This window comes from Triticum aestivum, chromosome 5D (genome assembly GCF_018294505.1).
Source record: "Triticum aestivum cultivar Chinese Spring chromosome 5D, IWGSC CS RefSeq v2.1, whole genome shotgun sequence".
Classification (NCBI taxonomy): domain Eukaryota; kingdom Viridiplantae; phylum Streptophyta; class Magnoliopsida; order Poales; family Poaceae; genus Triticum; species Triticum aestivum.
This window is the reverse complement of record NC_057808.1, coordinates 453469619-453482231: the sequence shown is the minus strand read 5'-3', so window position 1 is coordinate 453482231 and position 12613 is coordinate 453469619. Positions and strand designations below refer to the sequence as shown.

The 12613-nt window shown below is 46.2% G+C and overlaps 1 protein-coding gene across 4 annotated transcripts; it reads left to right on the top strand.

The window, feature by feature from the left end:
• Window positions 1-8574: 8574 nt before the first annotated feature.
• On the top strand, window positions 8575-11979 carry LOC123122683 (uncharacterized). Of its 4 annotated transcripts, none has more exons than XR_006460344.1 (7): window positions 8575-8837; window positions 8971-9133; window positions 9355-9585; window positions 9689-9857; window positions 9951-10044; window positions 10741-11265; window positions 11334-11979. XR_006460344.1 is itself a non-coding variant. In XM_044542999.1 (6 exons), exons 1-4 carry the CDS (start codon window positions 8749-8751, stop codon window positions 9827-9829), a joined length of 624 nt encoding a protein of 207 aa, XP_044398934.1. In that variant the 5' UTR covers window positions 8576-8748; the 3' UTR covers window positions 9830-9857; window positions 9951-10044; window positions 11334-11979. The 4 variants fall into 4 exon arrangements, 1 of the variants encoding a protein (XP_044398934.1); XR_006460343.1 differs by having other exon boundaries at window positions 8576-8837; window positions 10741-11239; XR_006460345.1 differs by lacking the exon at window positions 9355-9585 and having other exon boundaries at window positions 10741-11239.
• The last annotated feature ends 634 nt before the right edge of the window (window positions 11980-12613 follow it).

Below are 12613 nucleotides of genomic sequence, written 5' to 3'. Positions count from 1 at the left end.
TATGGGTATGTCTACCTAATGAAACACAAGTCTGAAACCTTTGAAAAGTTCAAGGAATTTCAGAGTGAAGTTGAGAATCAACGTGACAGGAAAATAAAATTCTTACGATCAGATCGTGGTGGAGAATATTTAAGTCACGAATTTGGTACACACTTAAGGAAATGTGGAATAGTTTCACAACTCACGCCGCCTGGAACACCTCAGAGAAATGGTGTGTCCGAACGTCGTAATCGCACTCTATTGGATATGGTGCGATCTATGATGTCTCTTACCGATTTACCGCTCTCATTTTGGGGCTATGCTTTAGAGACTGCCGCATTCACTTTAAATAGGGCTCCGTCGAAATCCGTTGAGACGACACCGTATGAATTATGGTTTGGGAAGAAACCTAAGCTGTCGTTTCTAAAAGTTTGGGGATGCGATGCTTATGTCAAGAAACTTCAACCTGAAAAGCTCGAACCCAAATCGGAAAAATGCGTCTTCATAGGATACCCTAAGGAAACTATTGGGTATACCTTCTACCTCAGATCCGAAGGCAAGATCTTCGTTGCCAAGAACGGGTCCTTTCTGGAGAAGGAGTTTCTCTCGAAAGAATTGAGTGGGAGGAAAGTGGAACTTGATGAGGTGATAGTCACCCCTTCCGAACCGGAAAGTAGCGCAGCGCGGGAAAATGTTCCTGTGGTGCCTACACCGACTGGGGAGGAAGTTAATGATGATGATCATGAAGCTTCAGATCAAGTTACTGAACTTCGTAGGTCCACAAGGACACGTTCCGCACCAGAGTGGTACGGCAACCCTGTCCTGGAAATCATGTTGTTAGACAACGGTGAACCTTCGAACTATGAAGAAGCGATGGCGGGCCCGGATTCCGACAAATGGCTAGAAGCCATGAAATCCGAGATAGAATCCATGTATGAAAACAAAGTATGGACTTTGACTGACTTGCCCGATGAGCGGCGAGCCATAGAAAACAAATGGATCTTTAAGAAGAAGACGGACGCAGATGGTAATGTGACCATCTACAAAGCTCGACTTGTCGCTAAGGGTTATCGACAAGTTCAAGGGGTTGACTACGATGAGACTTTCTCACCCGTAGCGAAGCTGAAGTCCGTCCGAATCATGTTAGCAATTGCCGCATACTATGATTATGAGATATGGCAGATGGACGTCAAAACGGCATTCCTTAATGGCTTCCTTAAGGAAGAGTTGTATATGATGCAGCCGGAAGGTTTTGTCGATCCTAAGAATGCTAACAAAGTATGCAAGCTCCAGCGCTCAATCTATGGGCTGGTGCAAGCATCTCGGAGTTGGAACATTCGCTTTGATGAGATGATCAAAGCGTTTGGGTTTACACAGACTTATGGAGAAGCCTGTGTTTACAAGAAAGTGAGTGGGAGCTCTGTAGCATTTCTCATATTATATGTGGATGACATACTATTGATGGGAAATGATATAGAATTCTTGGAAAGTATAAAGGCCTATTTGAATAAGTGTTTTTCAATGAAGGACCTTGGAGAAGCTGCTTATATATTAGGCATCAAGATCTATAGAGATAGATCAAGACGCCTCATTGGTCTTTCACAGAGTACATACCTTGACAAGATATTGAAGAAGTTCAGTATGGATCAGTCCAAGAAGGGGTTCTTGCCTGTATTGCAAGGTGTGCAATTGAGCACGGCTCAATGCCCGACCACGGCAGAAGATATAGAAAAGATGAGTGTCATCCCCTATGCCTCGGCCATAGGGTCTATTATGTATGCCATGCTGTGTACCAGACCTGATGTAAACCTTGCCGTAAGTTTGGTAGGAAGGTACCAAAGTAATCCCGGCATGGAACACTGGACAGCGGTCAAGAATATCCTGAAGTACCTGAAGAGGACTAAGGATATGTTTCTCGTTTATGGAGGTGACGAAGAGCTCGTCGTAAAGGGTTACGTCGACGCTAGCTTCGACACAGATCTGGATGACTCGAAGTCACAAACCGGATACGTGTATATTTTGAATGGAGGAGCAGTAAGCTGGTGCAGTTGCAAGCAAAGCGTCGTGGCGGGATCTACATGTGAAGCGGAGTACATGGCAGCCTCGGAGGCAGCACAGGAAGCAGTCTGGATGAAGGAGTTCATTACCGACCTAGGGGTGATTCCCAATGCGTCGGGCCCGATGACTCTCTTCTGTGACAACACTGGAGCTATTGCCCTTGCGAAGGAGCCCAGGTTTCACAGGAAGACCAGGCATATCAAGCGTCGCTTCAACTCCATTCGTGAAAGTGTTCAAAATGGAGACATAGATATTTGTAAAGTACATACGGACCTGAATGTAGCAGATCCGTTGACTAAACCTCTCCCTAGAGCAAAACATGATCAACACCAGGACGCAATGGGTGTTCGATTCATCACAATGTAACTAGATTATTGACTCTAGTGCAAGTGGGAGACTGTTGGAAATATGCCCTAGAGGCAATAATAAATGGTTATTATTATATTTCTTTGTTCATGATAATCGTCTATTGTTCATGCTATAATTGTATTGTCCGGAAATCGTAATACATGTGTGAATGCATAGACCACAACGTGTCCCTAGTAAGCCTCTAGTTGACTAGCTCGTTGATCAACAGATAGTCATGGTTTCCTGACTATGGACATTGGATGTCATTGATAACGGGATCACATCATTAGGAGAATGATGTGATGGACAAGACCCAATCCTAAGCATAGCATAAAAGATCGTGTAGTTTCGTTTGCTAGAGCTTTTCCAATGTCAAGTATCTTTTCCTTAGACCATGAGATCGTGCAACTCCCGGATACCGTAGGAGTGCTTTGGGTGTGCCAAACGTCACAACGTAACTGGGTGACTATAAAGGTGCACTACGGGTATCTCCGAAAGTGTCTGTTGGGTTGGCACGGATCGAGACTGGGATTTGTCACTCCGTGTGACGGAGAGGTATCTCTGGGCCCACTCGGTAATGCATCATCATAATGAGCTCAATGTGACTAAGGCGTTAGTCACGGGATCATGCATTGCGGTACGAGTAAAGAGACTTGCCGGTAACGAGATTGAACAAGGTATTGGGATACCGACGATCGAATCTCGGGCAAGTAACATACCGATTGACAAAGGGAATTGCATACGGGATTGATTGAATCCTCGACACCGTGGTTCATCCGATGAGATCATCGTGGAACATGTGGGAGCCAACATGGGTATCCAGATCCCGCTGTTGGTTATTGACCGGAGAGGCGTCTCGGTCATGTCTGCATGTCTCCCGAACCCGTAGGGTCTACACACTTAAGGTTCGGTGACGCTAGGGTTGTAGAGATATGTGTATGCGGAAACCCGAAAGTTGTTCGGAGTCCCGGATGAGATCCCGGACGTCACGAGAGGTTCCGGAATGGTCCGGAGGTGAAGAATTATATATAGGAAGTCAAGTTTCGGCCACCGGGAAAGTTTCGGGGGTTACCGGTATTGTACCGGGACCACCGGAAGGGTCCCGGGGGTCCACCGGGTGGGGCCACCTATCCCGGAGGGCCCCGTGGGCTGAAGTGGGAAGGGAACCAGCCCCTAGTGGGCTGGGCGCCCCCCATGGGCCTCCCCCATGCGCCTAGGGTTGGGAACCCTAGGGTGGGGGGCTTCCCACTTGCCTTGGGGGGCAAGGCACCCCTTCCCCCCTTTGGCCGCCGCCCCCCCCTTGAGATCCCATCTCCAGGGCCGGCGCCCCCCCCAGGGGGGCTATATAAAGGGGGGAGGGAGGGCAGCAACACACAGCCTTGGGCACCTCCCTCCTCCCCTGCAACACCTCTCTCTCTCTCTCGCAGAAGCTCGGCGAAGCCCTGCCGGAGACCCGCTACATCCACCACCACGCCATCGTGCTGCTGGATCTCCATCAACCTCTCCTTCCCCCTTGCTGGATCAAGAAGGAGGAGACGTCGCTGCACCGTACGTGTGTTGAACGCGGAGGTGCCGTCCGTTCGGCACTCGGTCATCGGTGATTTGGATCACGGCGAGTATGACTCTGTCATCCACGTTCATTGGAACGCTTCCGCTCGCGATCTACAAGGGTATGTAGATGCACTCCTTTCCCCTCGTTGCTAGTATACTCCATAGATGCATCTTGGTGAGCGTAGGAAAATTTTAAATTATGCTACGATTCCCAACAGTAGGAACCAATATGGGTATCCAGGTCCAGCTATTGGTTATTGACTGGTGAAGCGTCTCGGTCATGTCTACATCATTCTCGAACCCGTAGGGTCCGCACGCTTAACGTTCGTTGACGATATAGTATTATATGAGTTATGTATGTTGGTGACCGAATGTTATTCAGAGTCCTGGATGAGATCACGGACATGACGAGGAGCTCCGGAATAGTCCGGAGGTAAAGATTGATATATGGGATAATAGTGTTGGTCTCCGGAAGGGTTTCGGAATTCGCCGGAAGGGGTTTCAGATGTTTCCCCAAATGTTCGGGTACAAGAACACTTTATTTGGGCCAAGGGGTAAAGCCCATGAGGTTTTAGGAAGGTGCAAAAAGGGAGTTTTGCGGAGGCCAGGGTATCAAACGCCAGGGACCCTGGCGTCTGGTCCTGGAGTCTGAGAAGGACTCTTGCCTTGCGGGCTAAACCGACTTTGAGGAGGCTCTTTCTCCAAGAAACGACCCCAAGGCTCAACATATAAATAGAGGGGCAGGGCTAGCACCCGGAACACATCAAGATTCACCAAGCCATGTGCCGGCAACCCCGCCCCCTCTAGTTTATCCTCCGTCATAGTTTTCGTTGTGCTTGGCGAAGCCCTGCGGAGATTGTTCTTCACCACCACCATCACCACGCCGTCGTGCTGCCGGAACTCATCTACTACTTCGCCTCTCTTGCTGGATCGAGAAGGCGAGGACGTCATCGAGCTGAACGTGTGCTGAACGCGGAGGTGCCGATCAAGTACAAACGGTATGTGCGATGTTCGGTACTTGTTCGGTACTTTATCAACGTTTTTTAAATGTCACTTACATCTTTTTTGAAAGGTACAAACATTTCTAAAAGTTGAGCGAGCATTTTTTACACTGCATGACCAGTTTTTGAATGTGCGATGAACACTTTTAAAAACTTAACTAAATTAATTTGTTAAATATATGTATTTAGAAGAAAAATATAGAAACAGAAAAACATGTGTGTGATGTTAGGGTGACAAGCCCACATGCCTACTGGGCCGACCCTCTACCAGCTCCTGTGGAGGCAAGCGGAGCTACTATCTCGCATAAGGCGGGATATAGTTGCGCCTTTGTTGGGTTGTTTGAGCAGTGGCAGAGCTATGTTAGGGCCCAACCAGGACGTGGCCCGCCCATATTTTCTAGAAAAAAAAGATTATACTAAGCCCTTAGATACACAACACTACTAAGCACGCAACAACCCAAATTTACGAAATCACTAATTAAGGAGTACTCGTTGGAAAGAACACTCCATCTTCCCAGGTCATGACAAGTGGCGCACATGCAGCGCGCCACTTGTCGCAACCGGGGAGTTTTCCCTTTTTTCGTAGATTCGTTTATTCAAAACGTTTTATCTCTTAAACCGTGCGTCCAAATCTCAAACCGTTTTCACCATTGGATTCCTCGCGTCGAGATCTTCAAAACTAGATCCCATGTTGATAGGTTTTGACGAACTTTTTTTCACGAAAAAAACCGAACGAAAAAAACCGGACGAAAAAACCAAACCGGGAGCACGGTTTTTTTCCTTTCCGAAAGAGGCACGCCCGTGCCTCTCGCGAAATCACAATCATGCCTCTCGTGGAAGCAAAACCGTGACTCTCGTGGAAAGAAAACATACAGAAAACGCGTTTTTTTCCTTTCCGAAAGAGGCACGCCCGTGACTCTCGCGAAAGCACAAACGTGCCTCTGGCAAAAGCAAAATCGTGACTCTCGCGAAAGAAAAAAAACAAAAAACGCGTATTTTTTTCCCTTTCCGAGAGGCACGGCCGTGACTCTCGCAAAAGCACAACCGTGCCTCTCGCGGAAGCAAAACCATGACTCTCACGAAAGAAAAAAAACAGAAAACACGTTTTGTTTTTCCTTTTCCGAGAGGCACAGCCGTGCCTCTCGCGAAAGAAAAAAAAAATAGAAAACGCGTTTTTTTCGTTTCCGAAAGGCACGGCCGTGACTCTTGCTAAAGCATAACCGTGCCTCTCGCGAAAAAAAAGTGACTTTTCACAAAAGGAAAAAAAGCAAACGCGTTTTTTCACGCAAATTTTTTTTTTTGCTCGAAACGCTAAGGAAGACCGGGGAAAAACCAAAACGTCGAAAAAACCCGGGAAAAAACCGTTTAAAAAGCCGAAAACGCGTGCGGAAAAATAAAAAACAAAATCTGGAGGGAGCGTCCAGAGCGCGACACGTGGCGAATGGCTGAGAGCGCGCCAAGTGGCGCTGATCGTTGCGAGGCTCCCGAAGGAGCGCTCATTAACTAGTTGCTCCCCCAAATTTAGCGCCATGTTCAGCAACCTGGTCCACCAATATTTCTGCTGGTAGCTCTGCCGGTGCGTTTTTTTTTTAGGAAACTCTGCCAGTGCGTTTCAGTGTACTAGTAATCTTGCACACGCAATGTGCGTCTAGACTAACAAAAAAACCGGTTGCAAACTCAATAGTAAATTAAAGAAGACTATACATATCTCAGCATCAGGTTCTCAAATGATGGTGATGGTCCAATAACTTGTCATAAAGCCAATCTTGAAGAGACTTCGAACTAGTTGGAAACTATCCTATAATGAATGTTTAACTCTAATATGAAAATACTCCCTCCGTCCGAAAAAGCTTGTCAGGGTCAAGCTCGGGACAACTTTTTTCGGACCGAGTGAGTACGTGTTAAAGCAATCTGCCAGCAAGGGTTAATTTTCCTTTAACTAGTAGATTATAAATATATGGACAGAGGCACATTGAGAAAAAGGCTCACATGAGTTCGGAGCTTCACATGGATGTCTAGAACATTGAAAAAGTACAACTATATGGGAAGCCCGGACTGCACAAACTATAGATATCATCGGGGAATTGAGAATGTGCATATCATCCCGACAAAGCTCCTTCGGGTGGCCACCGAGGTCTTCCTGAGGGTGGTTTCTTTTTTCCACATCCGGTGGTTGACTTTGGTGGGAAGATACAAACTATGACGATGGTTTAAAGCAGAGGGATGATTGTGCAGCGATGATGGTCGCACATCGATGTAGCTGTTGGGATCATGGAAAAGTGGTGGCGACAACACATAAGTGACGTTGATGCTAGTGCTACTTGAGCACTCGGTCTCGAGCTCCGGGGTGAAAGCCTAGTTCTGACATGTGTTAGTTATACGTGGCAATGACAATTTTTTACTTTTTTTTTTTTACCTTGTTGAAGGCATTGCCTATATATGCCCTAACTGGTTCTTCGAAATAAAAACCTAGATTCTAGCCTTGCGTGGTTGGATCGTGTGACGGCGGATTTGTACGACTTTACTCTTTGTCGGTGTGATCCTTTGTGTGTGTGTGCGCGCGCGCATCCTGGTTATGTCCATATGATTGTAACCCTCGATGCTACATTACGAGTCAACAAAATGTGTCCTTTATTAGAAAAATGTGTTGTTTGCAAGGCATTTTTCTCCTCCGAAAACAGCTTTGTTGGTACTTTTTCTTATGGCATTATTTCATCTTGTATGGAGGCAGTTGTGTTTAGACTTTTGGTAGTGCAGATTATGTAAACGGGTGGGTGGTGTATGTATGATTGTGAGGCATGAGATATCTTTTGCAGATATGGACTACTTTGTCTTCCTCAGCTGTACTGTGTTGTGTTGTGCTGTGCTGCTGTTAACTAGCTAACTAACCAGACATGGACTTGTTCCTTTCCATCGTGCATCTCTCTCTTCTGAACTTTCTTTCTGGTTAATTAATGATATTGCTACCCTCCACCTTTTTTGTGTATTTTTAGTGTGGAGTATACTTCCAGCGAGGATGGTAACCATGTTGCCAGTGTCATCTACTCCCTCCGTTTCTAAATATAAATCTTTGTAGAAATTGCACTATAAACCACGTACGAATGTATATAGATGCATTTAAGCGTAGATCCATTCATTTTGCTCCATATGCAGTTCATTTAGTGAAATCTCTACAAAGACTTTTATTTAGAAATGGAGGGAGTAATCTGCATGAGTTGACTGATTATCCCCCTCTCATCTCATGTGTTAACATCATGATAGATCTACATTAAAGTACAAACGCTTTCTCACAGCGGCTGGATCGCAGGAAATCCACGTAGATTGGCTGGAATGTAACTGTCTTCTTTTTTTAAGGAACCTCGTGGTTTCGCTCCTTCCAGACATTTCAGAATCGTCTCCGCTAGCCCATCTTGATTCTTGTCGTATAAGCTAGCATATGATCAATTTGTTGGATGAGGCGATTTGGTGCTCGGGCTCAGATGAGCCCGAAATCTGAGCCTTCGCCTGCTGCGTTGAGATTGCAGAAAGTCTGACACGCGCGACAGAGTTGCAGCGCGAAAAAATGAGGATACGAGACTTATACGCCTTTCCACGGTGCGCTCGCGTGGTCCCTTTCCGTAGCTCGCCGCGCCCATCGTTAGGAGTTGTCATGGGACGTGGAACAGAACGCTCGAGGTCGTTCCGTGCTAGCCTGAGCCGTCACGGGCTCACGGCAGTGGACGTGTGTGTGGGGTCCACCAAATGGGGAAATTGTGGAGTGTTCCAGGTGTGGGCGGCTGACAAGCGGTGAAACCGACCAGGGAAGGGGAGTATGGCGTGTGCGGCGACCGCTCCTTTTGCCGGCGGCGTGGCGATGGAAGCTGACGGCGGGCTAGAATTCCTACTGGATCCAGTAGACCGGTGAGTTCCCCTAGGCCAGCGCCTGCTCTCCTTATCTCTGGGATTCCACCTTTCATACGAATTTGTTCCCCCGCGATCCGTTGAATCGAACCCCCATGCCCCCGCCGCCGGTGACTCGTTTGCTGCGTCCCAGGTTTCCACTAAGAGAGGAGTCAGCAGATAATTTGGAACATCCAGATCCGGTGCCGTTGGCGCTACTGCCACGCCGCGAGATCCGGGGAAGGAAGAATGCTTCGCCAACTAGGTCTCCACAATCCACGGGGGAGGTGAATCACGAAGCACCTGGCTGGACCAAGGTAATGCAAACAAATTTCTTATCAGTTCAATACGGCCATCTTCTTGTAGGAAGTAAAAATTGCTAAGGAGTCTGGCAAAGATTATTTTCAGCACTCATCGAGTGTGTTGGCGTAGTGTGATAAATGTTTAGTGCACTGCGAATATTAGAGTGGATGATTTTCTGTAGGATTTGATTGTTCATGCACTGTTCGATTTATACCAAGGTTGTGTCAAAATTCAGGTTGAGGCTGGGGAGTACACCGCCCTGGAACAATCCATCCAGAAATATGCAGAAGAACCTAGTAAGAGTGTGGTGAAACCTGAACTTGGTCTGAGTTTTGACTTGTCGGGTGAGGCGTATGACTTTTACAATTTGTATTCGTGGGTGGTTGGCTTTGGGATACGCTATGGTAAGAGTAGATTGAACGATAAGAGGACGAAGATAATGCAGGAGATCCTGTCCGGCTGTGCGGTGAGAGATAATGCTTTGATGTTCATTTTGTTTTTTGACAAACGATGATTCTTGGCGAAGTGAGTTTCCGTTGGTTACTTATTTGGTGGACCTTGATGTGCAGGGGAAGCCGGAGGTGAAGAACAGCCGGTCATGCAGGTGCAGTGACAAGACAAGTCTGTATGACATGCCATTCGGTCTTTTTGTTCGGGTGAACCACCATTTCCAGAGTGTTATACTGGTGGGTGTTCGCAGAATTTCTTAGGATGATGGGCATACCTGCAACAAACAAGGTTTTGCACTGTACTAACTTTGCCTGGCAGTATTTATTTGTGCTTGTCTTGCGTTTGGTGATGCTGAGTAGTTCTTTTTGACAAATTGTGCAGATCAAAAGAGAGCTATGGAAGTTGCAATTCAAAAGTGTATCCACACACCGTGCACAGATGGTGCAAAATGGCACTTCTAAACCACGACAAAATGGTACGCACTAGGTGTAAGCTCATTAACTCCCATCTAACAGTGAAGGAAAATAATGAAGAGATTTTGGAAGCGAGTCGTATCGAATGAATAATGTTTTTCAGTGGATATGATGAAACTAGGCGTTTTTCAGTGATATATAAGCATTTTTCTCTAAAGTGGGGGTATAGGTTGACAAATGTCCAATCACGTAGTGATAGGGACCTGCAGTTCTAACAATATGGTAGAACCTGGACAGGTGTTGAATAAATTTAAGCTGATTTAGACAGCATGCTTGGTCAAGTTAAGCGTTTCTAAATTTGTATGTTGCTGAACTTCTGATTATGAACTTCAGACTAAATTTTGGCCTTTCAGTTATTAATGGACTTCAGACTAAATTTTGGATTTTTTTTCTTGTAAATGGACTAAGCCTGGCCATTTTTATGTCGTTTGCCTTCAAATTGCCACTAAGATGGGCAGTACCAAATACTGTTAGGACGGTGTTGTCGCACTTATACTCAGCTTACACTATTGCCATAACAAAATCTCTCCCTCGATCATCTAAGCCAACCGATGCCACACCCATATGATGACCGGTCTCATTATTTTATTATAAGCACCGGCAGTGAATTGTTATCACAACAATGGACAAATATTTCAGCTCAATGCGACTCATAATTCAACACAATAATTTTCTAAAATTATCTCTCGCCGTTTCAGGGATGATTCTGTGATGAAGACTTAGTAGGTGTCTTGGGAGATCTGGCAGATAGATTGGATGCCCATGTTGGTCCTTTGATAAGTCAATCCACCTCAAGCAAGCAAATTTTGGACGAGTGCTTATCATCCAATGAGCGTTTGGTCAAAGAATTAGCAAGCAATATTTGGAGAAGCCCAAAATCCTCACAGCTGAGTCGGAGTGTCTTTGCTAACTACTAATGCATCAGTGCATGTGTCAAACCAACCTTTTCACTTCCGCGGAAAAGAAGGTTAAGTACAGTCTAGGCGGCGCAGCAAAGCACGCAACCGCTTCTAGTTAGAACTAAGTGCGCAAAGCCTTACTTCAAGGGTGTGTTCTGCGCTAAGATTACAAGCACCAAATGCAGCGAGAGCGCTATGCTTATATTTGTGAGGCACTACATTCGTCTCTAGTTCGATGGGTGAGAGGGAGGAGAGCTATGAGGAGAAAAGAACTATGATTGGAAGTATATGGATCCGAGTATGTCGAAGACATAAATCTTTTGGGTAAATATTTTTGATTTGGCATCTTATTTTTGCTCGTGATGACCTTTGAAAGTTGATCTTACATGCAGGTGCTGTGAGGCGAACAAATCTGGCTATTGAGCGTCATGCGAGCAAAATATACACGAAGGCTATGTTCAAGCGGTTTGGGCAAGGTACTCATCGAAGGGACTTCATAGAAGGTTAATGAGATTGAGAGGGGGAAGAAATATCTGACACACAACAATGCTGCCAAACGTGAAAAATGGTGTAGAGTGGTGTATGAGGTCAACATCAAGGAAGACGGGACTGAATTTGAGTGTGAGTGTGGCGAGTTCGAGCACACAGGCAGGTTGACAAACAGTCGGGAGAAGGGCTGAGCAAACGCACAAAGATTCTGTAGCATCAGATGACTGGGAAGGTCACAAAAGAACGACATGCCCGGGGATGCACCGAAGCAGCCATGTAAAGCCCGGCAAGTGTAAAAACTGTGGGATCGAGGGGCACCGCCGGAACTCATGCACATGACCATTACATGGCGTGCAGAATTAAATTTGTTGGGCTATAGCTTGATCTGGGGATTTTTCTGGTGTGCTGTCCATGCTTGTTCCTCCATGTTGTAAGACTGTAAAACATTGTGTGTTTGTTCGTTGTATTCGGAGAGATCGAACAAATGGTGTCACTATGGAGTGAGGAATTTTAAATAAACTGGTTATGAAAACGTTGGCGTTTCTGTGATCGTAGTGTTTTTTGCACGCTTGGTTGAGTGAATTTGTGGCGTACAGGCGAGATGGTTTGATTAAATTTGTTGCCGGAAAAAATGCGTGGGTAGTGCCGACGTATGGTAGGTTTCATGGGAATGGAAGAAACACGTGCCGCACAGCCAGCTTGTGCAGGGTCTAGTGTAGCGTGCTGCAATTCAAATTTTGAATGTCAGGCTGGAGCGCAGATGGACCAAGATGGCCCAAGGAAAATCCAGAGCCGTGAGGGACGAGCTGTTCCTTTAGCCCGTGGCAACGGCAGCCACATTAAATGAGATGATGGCCCACAATAATTTTATGTTGCATACAGTGGGAATACCTGATAGAATACAAGTTACGGCGCGGATTCACATGTCACTGGATGGCTAAGATATCATGTGTAGCTGAGCCTGGGCTCAGAAACGAATTTTCGCAATTTGTTACCCTTTATTATCTCATCTCATGTGTTCAAGGTCTACAAATTTCTCCTTTCGCAACACGTGAAGGGCGGAGAGGATCCCCATAGGTTGACTGGTCCGCATATTTTTCCACACAGTTTCTCTCTTTTCGAAGATTTGGAATTCTTTGCTCGCCCGTGTATAGACAAACAAATCGGGCAACTCATTTCCCAT

What these genes read in the sequence shown, in the direction of transcription:
- LOC123122683 (XM_044542999.1), top strand. Translation starts at nt 8,749, where the DNA reads ATGGCGTGTGCGGCGACCGCTCCTTTTGCCGGCGGCGTGGCGATGGAA. An exon ending in CTACTGGATCCAGTAGACCG is followed by an intron (nt 8,838 to 8,970) that starts GTGAGTTCCCCT and finishes GCTGCGTCCCAG; the next exon opens with GTTTCCACTAAGAGAGGAGT. An exon ending in AAGCACCTGGCTGGACCAAG is followed by an intron (nt 9,134 to 9,354) that starts GTAATGCAAACA and finishes GTCAAAATTCAG; the next exon opens with GTTGAGGCTGGGGAGTACAC.